Here is a 22,430-nt window from a genome sequence, read left to right as displayed (position 1 = left end):
TGAGGAAATGGTCACAGAATCGCAGGTGTGAAAGGCGTCAGGCCAGAACCTCCCTCCCCAGGACTTGGTTTTGCTCCTGCTCAAATGTGATCATCGTGTCTACTGTGCTTCATGTTTCCCTGATATATGGAATCTACTTTTCCTTCTACTTGTCCTTCTTCCTCTCAAATTACAACTTATATTCCTATAGATCTCCATACTGCTTAGGGGAAACAAAATATTAAACTTATAGCAGGGGGTGGGGCAAATGGACTTTAACAGAGACTGCTGATCATTAAAAAGGAAGCCTGGTAGTTTAAATAAAGATCTAATTAGTAAGATGTGTTTGGAGACCTTCTGACCTGTCTCTAGAAGACAGAGTTAACTTTTATCATTTTCTTGATATTCTGCGTGCTCCTCCCCTCGTATCCCAAGTATTTACCTATAAACCTATCTTATAAACAGCCTCATTACCACTTAACTCTGGGTTAAGTTTCTGGAAGAGGTAGAACAATCAAGGGCCTGACAGTTCTAGAAAAATACTCTTCACTTAGCACTTTTCACATTCCAACACTCCATATCCAATCACTGATGACACAGGATGTGGAAAAAGCCGGAACTCCTAATACTGCCACAAGTAAAGCAAATGCTATTGATTGCATCAATCAGCTACTGGATTTGTACCAGATATCAGAGCAATCTGGAAACTTAACTGGAAAGGAATTTAAGTCAACAGCATTCATGATGAATAGACAAGAGCTGTTTCCCTTTTAAGAGAGATCATTTACAAAGGAGGGAGGGGTAGAAAAACAGAAGAAAATCCAGTTGAAACTCAGCATTTACTTAAAAAGGAGCCAGAAGAATGCAGGGCACAAAGAGTTTCACGGCACAGAGGGAGGCAGCAGTCAGAAGGCTTCCTTGGTACTATTCAGCTTCTTTGGTAAGAGCCTCTGGTGGGAAGGGAGGGCACAAAAGTTGCATTCAGGATTCTGAGGAGCAACAGGTAGTGTCGGGGAACTTACGGGGATGGACCGGCTCAGGAATCTTGCTGAAGAGGAAGAAAGCCCCGTGTACAAGGGCCGGATGACAGGGACATGTTCCTCCGTCTTGGCGCCGTGGGGAGCAAGCTGGCTGCTCAGGTTGCCCCTGCTGCTACTGCTGCTGGTTCGGTTGTACTGATTGTTGTTGAGTTCAGGGTAGTTTCTGGCCGGTGGCTGGGAGCTGCCATTCAAGAGGTTGGTGAACGGGTTGGCTGTAAAAGCTGCCTTGGAGGGTGAGGACATCTTCTTATTCTCAGGATAATCTGTTGTGGCATTCAGGTTTCCCAGAGAACTGGCTAGCCGGGAGTTTATGGAAAAGCTGGACAGAAAACAAGTGAGGAGAAAAAAACATGCACAACAATGTAGACATGCAGAGTCCTAAGATACGTGCATCATTAGGAGAATGTGATGAAGATGATTCTGATCAATGCAAATGATGACAGAATGGCTTCATCACCCTCAGCAACATCACAATATGTGGCCTTTAGTCCTATACATCAAATGCCTTGGTCCAATCAGTTCATTAGGACTCACGAAGCTGAGAAATGATAATACCATTTATCATTCATATGTGCTACAGAACTCCAGTTTTTTGGATCACATTAAGCAAGCTGGAGATTCACCAGATGAATGGGATGCTCTACAGGGTCCTCCCTACCACACAGGCTGATCTCTGCAAGCAAGATAGGAACAGAAGTTCCAGGAGATCTCACCCTTTTGGGTTTCTCCCCTTCTCCCTGTCCCCTCCTCTGACCAAACAAAAAACAAACAAATTGCCTGCTGCACCCTGTTAGCACATGACAGACCTGAGGGTTAATCTAGGTTTCAGAGTCCTGCATTTACCTCAAGCCAGCATCTTGAAAGGGGGAGAGGAAAATTACCTTCTTACACTGGTGCCTGAAGACAATGAACCTCTGTTTATCCTCTTGGCTGTCGCTGAAGGGGACAGAGGCACTTTTGGAGTCTTCAAAGTAGACATAGGTCCTTGTGGGGAAGAACTTGATCTTTGTAGAACAGAATGGACAAAGTGTCACACTAAAGCTGTGTTCTGTTAAATATTTAGCAATGAGCTAGGACAAGATAAATCAATCTTACTGAAACCATGACAGGTTCTAGTAATGGTGAGAGCAGCAGCCACCAACAGCAACACAGTACTAACTGTGCCAGGCTGGCCGAGAACCTGGGAGGTGTTCACTCAGCTTACGCTCACAACCCCAGAAGGCTGCAAATGTAACTGTCCCCGCTGGGCAAGGAAGGAGACAGAGGCACAAAGAACGGTCCCTCCTCTGAAGTTACCTGGGCTGAATCCAGGATTCAGAGTCCTATCCTTACCCCTGACTTGTTGTCCTTGTCCCTCTCCTTCCTTGCCAATGGCACTCATGCTCTGGCAGGTCCTCAGGTGCCACTCGAACCCATCCTCTTATTTCTACCCTGCAACTACCCCAGGCGAGGCCATCGAAATTTCTTATCCTCAAGTACTAGGATCATCTTTCAGTCATATTATTTAATAATTCATATTATGAATAGGCTTCAGTGAAATCTAAAATATCTAATCATGTCATGTCAGTGTTTAAACATTTTAATCTTCCCTCTGTGCCCATAAAGCCTAAACTCCTTGGCAGCACAATCTGTCATTTGCCTCTCTGAGCCCATGCTACTCTCTATTCTTTCCAACTAGACATTTTCAAGGCAGCCACACAAAATAGTTTCCAGAATGGACTGCACTCACACCTTTGTCCAGCTTATGTGTGCTGTCTTTCCTGCCAGGACATCTTCTCATCTCCTCGCCTCCCTTCCCTTCTCACCTTCCACCTCCAGCTGACATTCTTACCACCTACTCTTTCACGTCCTCATCAGTTGTTACCTCACACAGCTGGGAAAGCCCCGTCTCATCGTCATATATTCTCAAAGTAAATCATAGCCCTCCTCCCATATAAGCTCCTTTTCTCTCATGGCAACTCCCAGTGGCTGGCATAGGGCCAGACTCAAGGCAGGTGCTCAATAACCATCAGCCAAATGGACACAAAGTGAACACTGGCTCACATCTGGATAGCCAGGGCCCAGTCATGGTTTTATTACCCATCTGGACAAATCGTGTAATAGCTGGACTTTGTCTTCCTATTGCTCAAGAAGAGCTGATTTGCTTGCAGACACTTTCCTTTATCATCTACCTTCCTAACAACAGCCCATGCCCTGTTCTGCCTCAAAACAAAAATGAGAAAAATTTTACAAAGAAGCAACTCAAGCTTAAAGAGAAGCTTGAGTCCTCTTAGAACAGCCTGCACTAAACAATTTTAAACCTTCAGATGAGTAAGAATGAAGGAGTAAAGACTGAATGGGCCTCTTTCTCCTATTCCATCAACGGTCTTGGCCAAGTCCTTCTACTCCTCTCACCACGCCCAATGGGCTGGATTCTGGCACCACCAGTACCTGGTACCACTCCAGAACATTCAGGGGACATTTTTCAACTAATGTTTCAAGCTAGTGCTCCTTCCTCCAGTAAAAGAAAGGGAAGGAAATAAGACCACAAAATAAAGGAGTTGAACTAATAACATACAAAAACATGGGAAAGAGGACAAACTGAATGAAAAACAATCAAGGCAAACCCTATCCTGGCATTGAGAGGAAAGCTGCAGAGCACCTGCACTTTGCTAGAGACCCCACAATGTGCTGGGAGCACAGGGTACACGGACATCATCATCACAGCCACAAAGCCTAGGGCGCATGTCAGGAAAACAAAACCCTCTGCACCGTGAGCATTAAAAATAAAGGGTATTACAACTATCTAGAACAGAAAGGGAGGAACTTCAAAGGCTAAAAGCTGTGCACAGTGTATTTTCATCAGCTTGTGTCTAAAAGATAGCATGCATTTATTTACAAGATGCTACAAATTCAACCGTGTTAACAATACCTGAAAGGCTGGAACACTGCTCTTGGGTGTCCTTTCATATCATCTGACCTGCAGAAATCAAAGACACGTACTCAAGCAACACCAGGGTCACACATTTAAGGAAACACCAAAATGCACATCACACAGAGCCAAACCAGTACAGATAAATTGGCAAAAGAGAGCAAACCTGCAAGTGGTTATTTGTATTTATCTACTTTACTACTAGCAGGAAACCTATTTTAATCATTTCATTTCAATTTGAATGTCACTTATAGCATCTTGCTTTTTGTAATTAGAAATAACAGCAGTAGCATATCCACTCAGAGGAAAAAGTTACTTCCATCATGCTACCATGATGCTTTTAAGAAGCAAGGTGCTCAGTAAATGGTACTCTTCCTCAATCACGTAGTGGTAGTTGGTGGTTATCACCAAGCACCAGGCTTGCTAGCCCATTTTGTCACTGTCCTATAGAAAATCATAACCTCAATATGAACTTTCATTTCTTAGATCAGCAAATTAGTACATGAAGATTCAGTTTGAATTAAATGTTCTAACACATGAAAACTAAATTCCTTGTGAATCCATTTGATATCTACCACACAGGCAAAATAACCTTTCTTCTGTGCATGTCTCTCACTTATAAGTCAAAGAAAAATAGTCAGTTTCCATTATATTCTTTTGTGGACTTGGGCCTTGTCACTCCATATATTGAAGTAAAGAATCTTAATATTGACAGAGTTTTTCATCTACATTGATCTTGAAACCTTTTTTTTTTTAACTCACTCTGAACTATCAGCAGATTCCAAATGCTGTGGTCAGAAGTCAAGTTCCACCATTGATTTTGATGAGTATTTGCAGACTTCAAAAGCATGATGGTTTGTAACTTAATAGGTACACATAAGACTCGCTTATTTCATTCTCAAAAACGGAAGGAAAAGCCAAGGAATTAGTGGGCTATACCAAAGCTTAGCATGTGATTTTTTTCTGCTGCACTCTGGCTTCAATACAAAATCCTTGGCACATCTCTGAGGATTTGCCAGAGGACTAGAAACCCAGTTCTGGGAGAAAGGTAGAGTTCTGAGTAGAACTTGGAATGAGTACTAGAGATAACTGCCTAGCAGCGTAAGGTAGAATTACAGAGAGTAATGCAGCAGTTGCTTTCAATAAAGCTCCTAAAATTAGGCTACTTCCAACACTGATAAAATATATAATAACTAAACAACAAAAATAGTTATAAATCAAAAAATCCAAGGTAAACTTGGTATTTGTAGAATGGTATTTGAAGGAAAAGATTAAACGTTCTATCCATAAATGGAAGCACACTATGACTTTAAAAATTTAAAATGGAGGGCCAGGGATTTAGCTCAGTGGCACCATGCCTGCCTCGCAAGCGCAAGGTCCTGAGTTTGATCCCCAGTACTGCAAAAAACAAAACAAACAAAAACACACACACACATTTAAAATGGATCTACCTAAATGCACAGGATGGTGAGGAGCGTGGCTGTCTCTGGCTTTTTAAGGCACGTAGTTTGTCTCCCTGGGTAATATTATATTTCACTTCCACATCTTCATCCTCTTCTAAATTATTCTGGGAGAAAAAGAATGTTCCATACAAAGGTCATTATAGTTTTATTTTATACAAATGTCTTAACAGATTATAGATTATCTATGTTTATAGATATATTTATATAATATTAATATAGATGATTTAAAGTCTTTTAAATGGGCTATGGATTCAGCATTGTTCAAGTATACACTAAAGAATGCTGAGCTACTGCCATTTAAATGTACTGGTCAAATTCCAAATCCAAAAACACAGATGTGGATGTGGTAGAACTTCAAAGCAGCTGTTTGTTACAATGGATCACAACAGAGACTCTCGTGATTGTCACAGACAATCATGCTATGGTACACAGCCTAACACAGACTGCCTCAACAGACAATGCAAATATGTTCCCAAAACTACTGGGTGACAGCAGGGCAAATTCCATAACTTTTTAACAAGATTACAAGGTAAAATAACTGAGGATATCTACAACAGTAACCTATTAACATCATTTAACACTGGTAAAGGCATCAAGGTCTTTCCAGAAGAAGTTTGGACCAATGTCATTAAACTGAAAAACACATTTCCTTCTAAATTAGTTTTATCATCTGAAAGTGGAAGTATCACGTTAATCTTTTTGCACGCCAGCTCAAGAGGAGTGGAGGGGACAGCGAGATAGAAGACCTAAGTCATACCTTCCACAAGCAGGAGGCAACAGAAAATGGTCCACAGCTGATTTTTAAAACACCAATATAAGCAGAGCATTTAGAAATATGGCAGTGAAAATATTAGCATAAGATTTGCTTAAAGGTCTGGGGATAGAGAGAGGTGAGATAGGGTATCAAAATTTTTATTATTAGACTTCAATAGTTTTGGTATTTTTAAAGCTGTGGTCATATATTACTTTAAAAAATAAAAACTCATTTTAAATAATAATAATTTTTAATAGTTAAAATTAACAGTATATTTAATAATTATAATTACCTGTGTTTTTTCATTCTATTGTGAATCTTAAATATCAAAATTTTTGTGAATTATGACACATCATATATAAATAAAAATACTATAACACACAGCCACACACCAATTAAATGGATTCAATATATTTTTACTTCCTTCCACTAAGTTTACTTAAACACCTTTGCTCTCAAAGAAGAAGAAAACAACACATACAAAGTTCAAGTTCTCAACTTTGGGAGAGGAAAACTTTGCTTTTTCTTTAAGAAAGAAAAGAAAAAAGTGAAGTGATTGTGTGTGTGTGCATGTCTATGTTTATCATATAGTATTTGTCATAAGAAACAAAGTACAGATAAGCATGAAAATATATTAAAACCATCTGTATACTTACCATTGAAAGCTAAACACATTAATATTCTGGCATGTAGCCTTCCAGAATTTTCCCTGTGCTATACACCCCTCTCAACTTACTTCTTTGCCAAAAAAAGTTGTATTATACATGCTGCTTAGTAACTTATCGCTAAACTTTCACTAAAGAAAAAAAAAATAGATTGTGAAAGTGTTTCAGGATAAATAAAAAAGATCTCTACATTATCATTTTTATGGCCTCGTAAAATTCCATTGTCTAGATAAGCCAAAATTTTATTACTTTACAAGTGCTCTAGGTCAGGCTGTTCTGTCTTTCATCCCTATAAACAGCCTCAACAAACACCCTTATATATCCACGTTTGTTGAACAGTCTTATTCTCACCTTAAGACAAATTCATAGAACTGCTAACTTCACTTTAAAATTGTCTTAGAGTTAGTTATCAAATTGCTTTCCAAAATGGTTGCACCACTTAAAATTCCAGCTAGCAAAGTTTAAGAGCTTTTTCTTCCCTAAGCCCTTGCTAATAAGGCATATATTTCTTTAACATTTAATAGACAAAATACTTTCTCATCATTTCAATTTGTGCTTCTATCATCTTAAGTAAGTAGAACATTTCTTATGTTTAGCAGCTATGAGAGCTTCCATACTGTTATATTTTTGTACACGGCATTCTCACATTGATTTATAGGAGTTCTGTACACAAAAAACTCATTTGCATATGTTGCAAATATTTTCTCCCAATTTCTGACTGTAAGGACAATGAACTGGAGAAGGAAAGAATGGGAGTGGAGAAAGTTAAGTGGCTACTGCAGTGGTCTGATGAGAGATGAGAGATTGGATTAGGGTTTGGGAAACTCCCAAAATGTCAGAACTTAAGGAAGGGGGAAGAAAAAGAGGAAAATATACAGACATACAGTGTAGATATGAAGGAATCTACTAGAATGTTATTATTTATCTAAATCAATCTGTCCTTAGTTTGTTTCTGTAGCTATTGTACGAAATTCTGGGTATTTGTAGGACTAACAGTATAAACCATAAGATTGTAAGTAAGTGATCAATTCCCTTCAAATTCTTGACAAAAATAATTATACAATGTTATTCAAAACACATTTACATCAAGTTAGTGAAAAAATGAAATTGAAAAGCTATATGGAAAAAGATTTTGGCCTCCTGGGACACTGAATAAAACATAAAGATATGCATAGAACCAAGCCCTGTATTTATTAGGGGATCGACCCTAAAATACTGTATATACCAAGTCACAAGAGTTTGTGGGGGAGAAAAAGTTCATTAGAAAATATATTATGAGGCACAAGTCAATCTCATGAATTGTTGCACCAGGGAAGTCTGAAGACTTCTCTCATTGGGTGCTATTGGATTTCCTTCTTTATACCAACTTCCATCCTCATGATGACTAATGTTTCCATTCACAAATAACAAATGTGGAGAACCTAACCTGGGGTTCCGCCCTTGTCCCTACAGAATAACAGGGCAGACTCTCTCTGGGTCTGAGCTGGTCAGGAAGAAGCAGATTCGGAAACAAAGCCAGGTGACTAGAGAGCAAGGATAAAGAAGCCTTGCCAAGGAGAGACCTTCCAACTTTGTCCCCCCAGATAAAGGGTCTGCTCTCCCTATGGAGGTCTAAGAATTAAAAATCTTAATCGCTTCTCAGCCTTTTGGCTAAGATCAAGTGAAGAATTAAAAATCTTTCCTTCAGATATAAGATTATCCAGTATAAAGGCAAGAAAAACACAGCAAATTAAAATACCTAAAGAAGTAAAAATTTTAAAGATACACTTATTTACAGATGATGGTATTGCTAAAGAATAATAATGTAAAGAATAAAGCATTATTTTATTCTACCATTGTTCTTTCTACATAGACAAGCTGAAAACAAAAATAAAATATATTGTATCCACAGATTTCAGTTGAAAAAAGGAATTGCTGATCAATAAAATAATGACAAGAAAACCTACTGGAGAGGTAGAATGTGTCATGAGGAAAAGATCTCTAAGATTTCTTCGTGATGGCCACCCTTTCTGGGGTAAGATGGAATCTCAGTGTTGTCTTAATTTGTATTTTTCTAATGGCCAGAAATGTTGAACATTTTCTGCATTTACTTATTGGCCATTTGTACTTCTTTGAAATATCCATTTCACTTGCCTGTTTCTTGATTGGGTCTTTTATTTTGGGGGGGTCTAATTTTTTGAGTTCTTTATATATTCTAGATATTATTCCTCTGAGGAATAGCTGGAAAATTTTTTAAATCATTTTGTTGATTGTCATTTTGCTTTGTTGGTTGTTTCTTTTGCTGGGCAAAAATCAAATAATAACAAATGCTGGTGAAGGGGAGGAACCCTTCTAGACTGGAAATCAGTACGGAGATTCCTCAAAAAGCTGAAACTAGAAATTCCATCTGATCCAGTTAGTCATCTTTTAAATATCTTCCCAAAAGAGCTAGTGTCATCATATTACAGTGTCACATGCATACTCATGTTTATAAAGGCACAATTCATAAAGGCTAAATCTTAGAAGCAGTGTACATGTCCATCAATAGATGAATGGATAAAAAATGTCATATTTGGAGCTGAGGATTTAGCTCAGTGGTTCCGGCGCCTGCCTCGCAAGCACAAGGTCCCGAGTTCGACCCCCGGTACCAAAAAAAAAAAAAAAAAAAAGTCATATTTATACACAATGGAGTACTACTCTGCCATAAAGATAAAACTTGAGACAGATATAAGAAAATGGATGCACCTTGAGATAATAATGATAAGTGAAATAAATCAGACACGCAAGCTTAAATATCACATGGTTTCTCTTATATGAGAAACCTGAATTATAAGAGCAAAATAAAAGATAATAGGAAGTAGGGAGATAGACTTTTTCTCAAATGGGAAGGGAATGAAGAGATGGAGGGAGAGAAGAGGCAGGAGAGGGAAAGAGAATGAAAAGAATTGAGATGTATATGTACCAACTACACACAAGGAATGAAAAGATCTATTAGATAAAATATAGAACTTGAGAGATAAAAATGGAAGAGGGATCACAGAAAAAAATGACACAGTTTGAAATACAAATGAGTAAAAATAGAATTCACAGGGTTGGGAGATAGAGGTCAAAATTAAACTTTCAGCTGACTTAAGTGATTTGGCTATGAAAGGGGGTTAGTGACCACTAAAGCTCTTTTCAGCTCTCAGATGTTGAACCTATAAGATGTCAAAGTTGGGGAAAGGCAAGGAAAATATCTCTCTAACAATCTACGTCAGATCAACAGAGAGTTAGGATTTATCACCCCACCCCCACCTTCTCATTGTCATTGGCCAGGAACTTAAAAACCTGGGTCACTTCCCCATCACCTCCCTGGCCTCTCACCCGAGCCCCATGTGGACTCCAGCACCCCCAGACTACAGCCAGGCCCCTCCTCCCCAAACTGGGAATTTGTGTGCTGTCATTTCCATGTTTAACAGCCTCTGGTGGCTCCCTGTGGCATTCCTGGGCCTAAGAGGGGGAAAAGGTGCTTAGAAGTAGGGCCTTAGAAATTTAATTTTACGTCATAGATTCTTCTGAGATGTACCCTGGTTATAAATGTTTGATGGATTTTATAAATCACAATATCTCAAAAATATAATCAAAACACTATATTCTTTTCTACCTGGCTGTCAATTTATGTGAACTTGGCTGAACATTAGCAGCATCTGTGTCTAATTTATATCTCTAAGTCAAGAGCCTCTACTGATTGGCGTGCTAATATTGGAATATAGCCATAGAGTAGAAAAAGTAAAAACTATTTTAATTATGGGAGAAATTTATTAGAAGGATCTGGCTAATATTTTGTTCAAAATTATTGGATATAATGGACTAAAGCCACACTGAAGATCTCATGGAGAGGCAGTGGGCCCTGGTAGGATAGCTGAGCACACAGACTCAAGTCAAAGCCAGCGTGCCTGGGTTCAAATGACGTCTCTGCCACATACTATACGATATTTTTTTGTTTTTGGTATCAGATTGAACTCGCAACCTTGTGCTTAAGAGGCAGGCATGGGGCCACTGAGCTAAATCCCCGGCCCCATACTATACAATCTTGGATAGTTGGCTCACATTTCTCTACCTCAGTTATGTTGTCTCTAAATAGACTTCACACTAGTGCCCATGGCATACAGATATCAGAAGGATTAAAGGACTTAATCCATGTCAAGTTCTTAGTACAGTTCCTAGAGCACAGTAGGTGCTAGGCGGCTGTTGTCACACACACACCAAGATCCTTGTTTAACTCCAATATGTGGACTTTAAATAAAATGCTTTAAATTCCATCTCCTTCAGGCCATTTTTCATCCACAGTAGACCTTCAAGCCCCTGAATGTCAAAATGAGCTTAATGCTGGTACTATTTTGTACTAAGCATATACTGTCCTTGTGAAACTACATTATGACCAATTTTGTGTTTTTGTCATTTTTTTGTTTTTTTTCTTCTTTTCTTTTGCTCAAACTGTAAGCCTCCTTAATTCATTCAATATCTATTAAGGCCCAGGAATAGGATCATGATGAGAACAGATAAAAATTTCTACTATTCTAAAGCATATCACCTAGCAGACAAGGAAAAATAAGACCATGGAGGAAAAGCACAGAGCAAGGCAGAAGTGTGGACCAGGGAGCCTAAGCTAAATACACCAGGGGCTGTGTATATTTCGTAGGGCCTACACCTGTACTTAGGACCGAGCTCAATAAAGGGAAAGCCTCCATATTTTAAGATTTCTCATTATTACACTAGTACAGAGCTTGGAACAGAAAATCCTTACAGTATTCATCATTTATTTTTTTCTTACAATTTACAAGAATAGTAATAGTAATAGTTATTCTAACTAACTCTATTGAGTCGACTTTTGAGTAAACTAATTTCCCCTATCTATGCAGTGTTCCACAGCTGGCACCAGACAAGCATGGAAAGAAAAGAATTTGAAAGTTACTCACACAAAACATCAACTACCTATACGGTGGAAACAACAGCATTTATTAATAGCTAAAAGCTAAAATATTTGGTAGAGTATGATGTTACCCATCAAAAACCTCCCAAAATTCATATGTTGAAATTGGAAGCCCTATGGTGATGATAGTAAGAGGTAGGACCATTGTGGGTGATTAGATCCTGAAGCAGGGAACTCATAATAGGATTCCTCCCCTTCACTATGTGAGGAGATAGGGAGAATCTATTAACAACAAGCACCCCGAATCTCTGGAATCCTAACTATTATATGCCTATGTGTAGATTTTTTTTGATTAAGGCTAGCTGGAGTCCTACATGCCTCACTTATCTGTATGTCAAGTTCTTTTCCCCTGCTTGGGAAGTTTTCTGCCATCACTTCTGTGAACAGTTTTTTTATGTCATCTGCACTCTCTCCTCTTTCTTCATTGACTCCAATCAGTCTTATGTTATTCTTCTTTGCATCGTCTAGCAGCTGTTGGATTGATTTCTCGTGTTTCCTTACAATTTTAAAGCAATTTTTCTTTTCCTGGTCACTAATTGCAATCTTATCTTCTATATGTGAAATTCTATCCTCACATTGGTTCATTCTGCTGCGCAGACTTTCCATGGAGTTTTTAATCTCTTGGAAATGTGTTTTATGGATTCCATTTGTTTCCTATGTTAGGATTCCATCATGTTCCTCAGATCCTCTATTTTTTTAATCTGTGTCCTCTCTAGATTTATTAATCATGTCTTGCACCATGACCAAAATCTTTGCTGTTATCTGAATAATTATTTCTGATTTCATTTTTCCCAGTTTTGTTTCCAGTTCAGAGAGGTGCCAGTTCAGAGAGTCTCTTTTGTTGCCAGTTCAGAGAGTCCAGGTGGTTGAGTCTCAGATTGTTCCATCTCGTTTCCCTTTGGGGTTGCTGTAGGTGATCCAGAAGTCTGTTTTTGAAATTTGTTTACGTGTCTTCTCATTTCCACAGGAGAGGGTGCTTCTGGCACCCACGCAGGTCACTTTCTCTGCCCTAGGAGCCTGGGATAGCAGCGGGGTAGCTTCCTTTCGGGTGCTGGGACCAGCTGAGCTTCTCTGCCCTAGGAGCCTGGCATGGAGGCGGGGAGCATCCTTCTGGGTGCTGGGACCCACTGAGCTTCTCTGTCCTAGGAGCCTGGGATGAGCACCCCGAATCTGCCAGCATCCTCATCTTGGATTTCCCAGCCTCCAGAAGTATAAGAAATACAGTTCTGCTGTTTATAGGCCACCTAATTTATGTATTTTGTTGCAGTAGCTGGAGTGGACTATGATAGGATGTGGGTGGAAGTAGTAGAAAGAGTTAACATGTAAATATATGCTTATATTTAAAACTGAAATATTTAAAATTTCAATCATATTACATTTCTTACTCTTCCAGTAATAAGAATCAATTATTTAGGGGCTGGGGATTTAGCTCAATGGTTCCACCACCTGCCTGGCAAGCACAAGGACCAGAGATCAATCCCTGGTACCAGAAAAAAATTTTTTTTAATAAAATAAAATAAAGATAAAATGTTGAGCTAAGGACAAAAGACTAATCTTTTTTAAAAAAGGAATCAATTATTTAAGTTCAGCAAAACTAAAAAGAGTCTAAAAAAGGATAAGAATGGAATATTCCAACTACCAGATATCAATCTAATACAGATTATAACATAGAAACCATTATATTCTCGTGAGCTAAGTATGTTCCTCAGACAGAAGGATAAATTTTATGTTTGTCTTTTCAGAGATCACAACTCAAAGCCCTATATGCTTCACCTCAACCTGGGGTACAACGTTGACGAGAGCAAGAAAAAAGTGTTCCTATTTAGCAATACCATCATATTAAAATACTAGTTCAGATCCTTTCTGTTGGCTTTTAATAGGCCAGATTGTAACACAGAGACAAGAAAAAGTCAACAAACACTTTGAACATCAACATAACCTTGGCTGAGATTTACATTTCATCAGGACAAATGACTCAAACAAGACAACTTTGCCACTTTGTCAGTTGCTGTCCTGGAGAACATACACAGGACTAAAAATTCAGTTCTTTCAGTGGGCTCCACCTTTTGTCCTTGAAGAAAACTAACCCTGCCCAACTCCAAGTGCTTTGACTCTCTTCACTGCTAAGAGAAATCTTTTGGGACACCAAGTGGTGACCTAAGAGAGCCAGGTCATCTCTTCCACTTGGGTTCCTTGAGGGCTATGGTTGAGCCACAGCATTTTGATCAAGGGCCAAGAGTCTGGTTGTAATGGGTCAATGATAGCATGTAAATCTATATTTGTTGCCTAATTTTTTTAACAGCTTTTTTTCTCTTTCTTCTGCTTTAAGGTATATAAAAATATGAACCAAGTGCTTAGCTTCACCCCAGGTACAGGATGAAACAAAGAGCTGAACTAGGAACTGGATGCCCAGTTCCTGAAGTAACACCACTACCAAACAATTCTGGGAACTTGGGTAAATCAAATTTTCTGGGCCCCTGGTATCTTATCCATACAAGAAAAGGCATAGAACAAATGATAACAAGCTTGCTTCTGGTTCCAAAAATACTCAGTTACCTCCTGTTACTTCAGAGGTATTGGAATAAAAAAGAAAAAACAAAAACAAAAACATAAGTTTGGGTTCAGACAGACAGACACTGACTCATGTTTTAACACTGAGGTTAGAACATCTCTGCTACACAGTTCTTTGTATAAAATAGAGGAAATATTACCTAACTGCCCAGGGAGTTACAAAGATTAAAACAAACCACATAAAACAATTATTTCAAATGGTTTGTTTGTAGTAAAACCTCCAAAAAAAGCCAAGTTGTCCTTAATTATGTTTTCAACTCTGCATTACTTTAGAAATCAGCATGAATTGGAGGCTTGCAAAGAATCGCTTACTACTTCATTATGTGCTACTGCAATCATAACATTAAAATTTTTCTTGATGTTTCTATTTTCAAAGTAGAGTTTCCTTTCTGTAAATATTCATCATATCAAAATTTAATTGCACTCCTTAAATTACAACTTTTTTTTTCTTTTTAAGGGCAACTGATTTCTCTGCTCTGCTTTTTGCTTTATAGGTGGATGACTCCACACCTCAAAATCTGGTCCTCTCAGCATCTTAGAGAAAAGATACTGCCATGTTACATGAGTCAACTGCAAAACGAATGAAGAAGGTTACAGTATTCCTGAGGAAAACTCACCTCTCCAAACCTTTCCATGTTTTGGATTTTAGATATGTTTCCTCCAATAGACATATCATCCAAGCTAGAAAGAATTTTATTAATACTTCCTTCACTGGATGGTCTGTTTTTCAGTTTGGATCGGAAAATGTCTCCTTGGACCCACAACGATGCTTGTTTTCTGTAAAAGAAAAAAAAAATCATCTTTAAAATAAGCTACAGGCTGGGGATTTAGCTCAGCAGTGCTGCTGCCTGCCTCGCAAGTGCAAGGTCCTGAGTTTGATCCCCAGTACTGAAAAAAATAATAATAAAATAAGCTAGTATCATCTCAAAAATAGAATCTCTTGAAAAAGACTGGTAGAAAAATATTTACCAATCAGACTATACAGAATATGAAATCTTAGAATAAAGAAAATAAAATTGTATTAAAAAAAATAAAATAGGAGGGAGGCAGCTCAGTGGTAGTGTTTGGCTAGCATAAATGAGGCCTTGGGTTCCACTGTCAAAAAATAAAGTAAAATAAAATAAAAAGCTGAAAAAGCTTAAATTCTATACTAAACACAAATATCCACCTTCCAACATTTGTCTATATTGCCATGCATGGTTTAACTAATGAGGGCTTACAATAAAGACTGTGAGCCCATTTGTCTTTTAAATATGAATCTGAAATCTATAAGACAGTTTTTAAGTAGCAATTTGATATGTCTATAAAAACAACTGGAACGAACTAGACTTGAAAACATAGGTGAAAGAACTTGACTTAAATGGAGATAATATTCAAAAAGCACTAAATACCTACTTGTGTGGAGCACCAGGAAAGACCCTCAAAGCATGACTTTAAAAACCCACTCTTAGAATCTAAAAGCAGGTTTACTGCCTCGATTACATCAACCATAAGTTTCCCTTTATTCAACAAGGCACAATGCAGACATTTTCAAGACTCTCAAAAGAGAACTTAAAATATGTCCACAAAGCAACAGTCTAGGGCTTCTATTTTTATTTATAGAGCCACCTTCATGCATTTCTATAAAGGTAAATTATGCCATAAAACAGTTTTATTTCCATTCTATACTCTACTGTACAAACTAGAATTAAAATAAGCACACTGTGGTTCATCACAAGAAATATCAACATCCAATGAAATAACAGTATTATCAAAGAGATTCCATGAATAAAAATATTTCTTTTTTCAAAGCACATGCAGACCAAGTCATATTTTGTCTCAAAGGCTTTACATATCACATACAATTCAGGTTTGTAACCTGAGGAGAAAAGCAATTTTAAAACCCCTCCCTGAGTGTTTCATGGCCCTTTAGTAAAGGAATCTATCTTTTTAAATAAAGTTCATGCTGAAATCAGAGTTATCATTATGGTTAAATATTGTTGAAAGTATTGAAGGAACTAGTTAATCTTTAAATCTGAGCCAAATTTTACACTTATAATATCTCCAACCATGCACATTTAGGTATCATCCTACAAAAATACACACTGTATATAAGATACAAAAATGTTTATTGAAGAATTATTTGTAATAGCAAAATACTAGAGATACTCTAGTAAAAAACCCCAGCTTATTAAATAATAGTAGACTCACTGTATGAAATATCACAGAGCTGCTTAAAAACCTGTGACAGACCTATGCAAAAGAATGTCCATGAAATAAAGTATTAATGAGTGAAAAATACAAGTGACAGAGTATAGAAAGTGTGACCCCATTTGTGGGGGAAAATGTTGCAGTGCTTAAACAAAGTTCACATATCTGGATGAACACATACCAAAATGTTAACTAGTTACTCCTGAGAATGGTGATAAGGAAAATTCTGTCTACTAAATAATGTCTACACTATTTGACTTTAGGAAAAAAATAATTCATTTTTGTACAAAACAAAAAAGTTATCTTTACAAAAAAACAAAATAGGAGGGGAAGAGGAAAGGAAAGAAGGGAAAGGAAAAATTATGAGAAAAGGAAAAAATGGAAACAAAGTCTTTGTAAATAGGGAAGGGTGAGGGGGTGAAGGGAGCACAGGGAATGGGGAAAAAATAAGAACCAAGATACATCATGTACAGGTACAAGTACCCAATGATAAATGTAAATGTATTGTATACCTAAAATGTACCAATAAAAGAATTTAAGCAAAAAACAAACAAAAAAATAAAGATCAAACGAGAACGAAGCTAGCTAGGTATCAAAAGGAATCTTTAAAATTATTATAAAAGATGGCAGTGAACATATCACTACATATTTTTAACAACAGTGCTTACAAAGCATGTTCAGAGAATAGAATTACTGCAAAAAGTTTAAATGCATAGTATGGGACTAAACAGCTGGCAGACTTCCTTTCTTAAATTACTCCATCCCACTTTCAAGTACTGTACAAGGTAATAATTTCCTTTTCCTTTTTGCTCATTTTTGATTCTTTAAAAATAAAACAAGGAGAAAAGGAAAATAAATTTGATTTCTCAAGCTATGTGTAATTCCAGTATTCTGGGAGACCATGGCAGAAGGACCCCAAGTTCAAACCCCACCTAGATAATTTATCGACTTAGCAAGACCCTGTCTCAAAATAAAAAGGGATGGGGGTGTAGCTCCGCATGAAGACCCTGAGTGCCCCCCCAGTACCACCACATAACCACCCTCCAAAATAATGACTTCTCAGACAGACAATTTAGAGGTTGAAGATGTAAATCTTTTGTCTACATATAAGGCCTATTATACTTTCTAAAGCTGTTCTAAAATTCAAAGCAGTTTAAAAACCTTTCAGTATATTTCCAAGTATAAATTGGTGAGATTGGCTTACTTTGACTAAGTCACAGTTAATTTTTCTAAGCTATAAAAATATGAATTCAAAACAAGCTCTTAACATTTTTCTTGTGCAAATGTTCATGGGACAGCCTCTCATAGATTTTTGCTTTCATTTCTTTTTCATATTCCAGCCTCTACTTCCTGCCAATATCTGGTATAACTCATGATCTGATGCTTCAATTTTAGGGTCTCCTAAAAGAAGCAAACAAATAGCATGGTCCTTGCCAGAGAAAGAACAGTCCAAGAGAAAACTATTAATTAATGCACAAATGTCTCAGGCCTTTAAGCTAAGCCTCTAAGTCAAAACTCCCAGTAATAAAGAACTACTACTACAAGAAGAGGAGATCTAATTTTATCACACATACCAAAAAATTCAGGTAAATTAAAGATACAGTAAGGATACGGATATAAGCACAAAAGATTGAATCCTTGACCTTCAAGAATTTCTCAGTAGTATGAAAAAAATAAACAAATGAAATCCACCCCTATGCCCAAGATTCACATAGGATCCTAGCAGAAGAGGCCCCAACTCAATCTGAAGGAATAAGAGAGAAACACCCTAAGAATTTAGAAATACAAGTCTGTATCACACAAGGGATGTTTCAGTCATTGACAGACCACACATATGCGGACAGTTCCATAAGACTATAATGGAGCTAAAATTTCCTATTGACTACTGACATGATCATTGTAGTAATATGACAGGGCAACGTGCTATTCACGTGCTTGTGATAATGCTGTGCCACCAGTCATATAAAATCATAGCACATACAATTATGTATAGTACATAATACTTAATAATAAATGATCACCTTATTGGTTTATGCATTTACTATACTTCTATCAATACTTTAGAGGTGGTACTTCTACTTATTAAAATAAAAAGTCACTGGGGCTGGGGATTTAGCTCAGTGGTTTCGCCACCTGCTGCGCAAGTGCAAAGACCCAAGTTCAATCCCCAGTACCAAAAAAACAAAAGTCACTGGGTGTGGTAGCACACACTGGTAATCCCAGTACTCAAAATGCTGAGGCAGGAGGATAATGAGTTTAAGGTCAGCCTGGGTTACATAGCAAGTTCAAGTCTAGCCTGATGCTTGACTGTTCTGAAAAGATAAGCAACACTTAGCCAGAAAACAGTATTCCCAAAGCAAAAAAAACAATGTGCATAGGCTGGAGAAATGGTGGTATAAAAAACAGCATGTTGGGGGAACCAGGTTGTCTAATTTGGCTGAGGTAGGGGATATCAGCCATAATGCCATGTTAAGAAATGTTAAATTTGATCCCTGAATAAAGGGAAGATCCTATAAGCATCCTGAGGAATAAAATCCATGAAGTGGGAACAGAGATAGAGAATAAGGACCTAAGAGGCTAAATTGAAAAAAATCCAACTCCAAAATAAGTTATAAAATGAAAACTCAGATACTGCTGCCCGACTTCAGATGAAAATTGCAAAGTGACAACTTTTACTTGCTTGGTTTAAAAGACTCAATCCGTCCCATCTCTAGAAAGACTTGATTTGAACCTGAATATTAAAGATGAATAAGGTGTCAGGGCTGATTTCAGTGTTGCTAAGCAATGCTGTACGCAAGTGCTTCCTGAGGAAAAAGCAGCACTTTGCGCAAATACCTTTTTATTGACAATGAAAATCACGCTAGCTTTTATTATGGTGTCTGTTACTCCTTAAAAGACTCATCTCAGACAATAGAAGTAAAACAGGTATTTTTAAGTATTTAGGATTTTAAAATAAAATCTTATGAAGATAACACATCTACTGAAAGTAAATTCTCCAATAATGTAGTGCGTTTTCTAAGAGAACATGAAATCACTGACCCTCTGCTAATGGAATATGTACTTTAAAATGACAGGAAGACAAGGGCCTTGATTTGACCAACATCTTGTTGAGAGACAGCCAGGGATGAAGTTTTTGGCTATGCACTGGCCTTGGGTTGATCAGGTTTGGACTAGTCAAGCATGAAACAGAAAAAAATAACTAAATAACTTGGCTCCATTATGAGTCAGTTTACAACTGATTCTGACAATAGGAACTTCATATTTCCTTGTAAATATCCTCTAATTAAACTCAAGCCAGTTGTACAGTTACAAATATTTTGGTTTTGAGTCCAGAGCACAGAGAAAGTCACTGCACAGCTGCTTCTGCATATGGGTGATTTGTTCTCCCTTGTTTCCTTATATCAGAGCTAATGTTACCTGTATATCACCCTAACTCTTCATCTTCATTACTCCTTTTGTCCTGGACACACTTTTCCCATGATGACCCAGTCCTGGCCCCAATGGGTATTGAAGCCACCATCTGGTCATTTTGTATAGAAACCTTTGCAGCTTGGCCCAGGGCCACTCTAGCTATGCCCTGGCCACCAGTCTGTCCAGTGTACCCACTACTCCACCATCCCAGGGCTATTATGGACCCAGAGGTGGTTCCCAGATTGAAGAATTGAGCTGATGAAATAGTCTAACTTGATATCAAGGGAAGACAGATCAGAAGCAGCAACCAAGTGCAGGAGTTGAGAAGGAAATATGTAGGAAGTTCTATAAATGCTGAGATATAGGAGGAAGATATTTAGACAAATGCTGTACCACTGAACTAGATCCCCAGTCCCCATCTCGAGCCCTTTTCATATCCTTTTATTCAGAGCACAGGAAAAAAACAAAAATTCAGGTGAGGATATAGAGAAACTGTACCTCTTGTGCATTATTGCAGGAAATGTGAAATTATGCAGCTCCTGTGGAAAACATCTTGACAGTTCCTCAAAAAAATTAACACACCGAATTAACACACAATCCAACAACTCTACTTCTGGGTATATGCCCAAAAGAACTGAGAGTAGCATCTCAAATAGATAATCATATACCCATGTTCACAGCAGTATTTTTCCACAATAGCCAACTCAAATGCCTATACACCAAATGTGATACACACACACACACACACACACACACACACACACACACCCTGAAATATTAGGCTGCCTTAAAAAGGAATAAAATTCTGAAACATACCACAACAATCAACATGCTACAATTACACTATGTATAATCAATTGCTAGAAAATGGATGAACCTTGAAAATATACTAAGTGAAACAAGCCAGACACAAAAGGATAAATATGTATTACATTATTTCATTTTGCATTAGATATCTAGAATGGACAAATTCAGAGACATAGAGTAGAACAGAAGTTACCAGGAGCTGAGGGGAGGGAATAATTGGGATTCACCATTTAATAGGTACAAAGTTTCTGTTTGGAATGATGAAAAATTTTAGAAATAGGTAGTGGTGATGGCTGCACAACATTTGTGAAATGTACCCAAAGTTGCTGAATTGTACTTCTAAAACTAGTTAAAATGGTAAATTATATATAGTACGTATTTTACCATGAAAATTAATGTAATAATTCAGGCTTCCGTTGGCATGGGTATTTCAGAGGTCAGCATAGTACCAACCAAAAGATGTTCAAGTAAGTAGAACCAGCCAAACTGTGAATGCAGCCTAACTCCACCTTCTTACCTCTACAAGTTGTCTCTAAGGAGGATGAGATCAGGTTGGATCAAGAACAAAAGAAACATATTTGTGCATCATTTTAAGAACCTTAAGAATATTCAGTAGAAGAAAAATTTGGGGTCCGGAATGATATTTTTAGCTTAAGAAAAACACCTGATAGTTGTCTTGCAAACAAAGAGCTTTATTTATATGCTAGGGAAAATACTTAAATATAAAATGTCAGACAAAGAAGAAGCCTGGCACTGCCAATATATAAATTCATCAACAACTTAAAAGGATGCTAACAAACACCTCTCACTACCAATGACATAAGGGGAGAGTGTGTTTAAGACACAGAAATCAAACACATGGGCATATTTTTAATCTTCAAGGATGAGCAGGATATGACAAACCAGTTTTTCAACAGTCATAGATTTGTAACTAACATTATCTAAAAAGCACTGATTGGCTTTTTACCCCTGAAAGAAAGAATACTATCCCTGTAACTTATTCAGTCATTCAAGACTGATGAAAATATAATAGAAAATTTTTACCCTTTTACTTCTTTCCTAATGAACATTTTCATTATTCATGCTTTGGCGTCATCACTGACTTCACACTCTTCATCTGTGTCATTAGTCAGTCTTCAAAGCTTGCATTTTTTTTCCTTGAAATGTCACTGATACCCAATCTGCAACTCTTCAGCCCAGCACCCAGCCCCTTTGTAAGTCCCTGTCTCCCTGGCATAATGCAATAGTCTGCTTTTGCACCTTTCTGATTCTGGTCCCCATTCATCTGATTCATTACACAGGTTGTAGACCAATTCCTTAAATAACATTCAAATCACACAACTTCCCTGTGTCAAATACTCCAAATTAGAAGGTATAATGAATTAGAGAAGTTCAGAACATTCATGTTCATCTGAACATCCTTCTGTACAGACTGAATGACTAACTACACAAAGATGTATTATATCCATCTGGCCACTGTAAAAAGCACAAACTTAGTTTATTTTCTTAGAGTTCTGGAGTTCATATGTCCAAAATCAGTTTCACCAAGCTAAAGACAAGGTGTAGGCAGGGTTGGTGACCTAGAGGCTCTGAAGGGAGAATCTGTTTCCTTGCCTTTATAACTCCCACGGGCTGCCACATTCCATGACCTATGGTTACTTCCCCTGTCTTTAAAGTGCATCAGTCCA

The 22,430-nt window shown here is 37.7% G+C and overlaps 1 protein-coding gene and 1 long non-coding RNA gene across 7 annotated transcripts in view; one reads left to right on the top strand and one right to left on the bottom strand.

Moving 5' to 3' along the window:
• Cdc14a (cell division cycle 14A) overlaps positions 1 to 22,430 on the bottom strand; it is a 207,385-nt gene that overhangs the window by 22,775 nt on the left and 162,180 nt on the right. For 5 of the 6 annotated variants that reach the window (XM_087213192.1, XM_087213194.1, XM_087213193.1 and 2 more), the window contains 5 exons: positions 14,952 to 15,111; positions 5,382 to 5,497; positions 3,931 to 3,978; positions 1,901 to 2,023; positions 1,002 to 1,338 (listed from right to left, as the gene is read on the bottom strand). In XM_087213192.1, the coding sequence (XP_087069318.1) occupies positions 1,002 to 1,338; positions 1,901 to 2,023; positions 3,931 to 3,978; positions 5,382 to 5,497; positions 14,952 to 15,111 (784 nt within the window). Of the gene's footprint in view, positions 1 to 884; positions 1,339 to 1,900; positions 2,024 to 3,930; positions 3,979 to 5,381; positions 5,498 to 14,951; positions 15,112 to 22,430 lie in introns of those variants that run through there. The other variant, XM_087213195.1, reaches the window with a different exon arrangement.
• On the top strand, positions 799 to 14,958 carry LOC106008087 (uncharacterized). Its single transcript, XR_001182603.3, has 4 exons — positions 799 to 919; positions 8,704 to 8,826; positions 14,093 to 14,218; positions 14,829 to 14,958. It is a non-coding gene; the product is annotated as an uncharacterized LOC106008087 (long non-coding RNA).

The sequence above is a fragment of the Heterocephalus glaber genome, unplaced genomic scaffold (genome assembly GCF_053883595.1).
Source record: "Heterocephalus glaber isolate CG9 unplaced genomic scaffold, H.glaber_assembly_v1.0 deba00001442, whole genome shotgun sequence".
In the NCBI taxonomy this organism is placed as follows: Eukaryota; Metazoa; Chordata; class Mammalia; order Rodentia; family Bathyergidae; genus Heterocephalus; species Heterocephalus glaber.
This window is presented reverse-complemented; position numbering and strand designations above follow the sequence as displayed.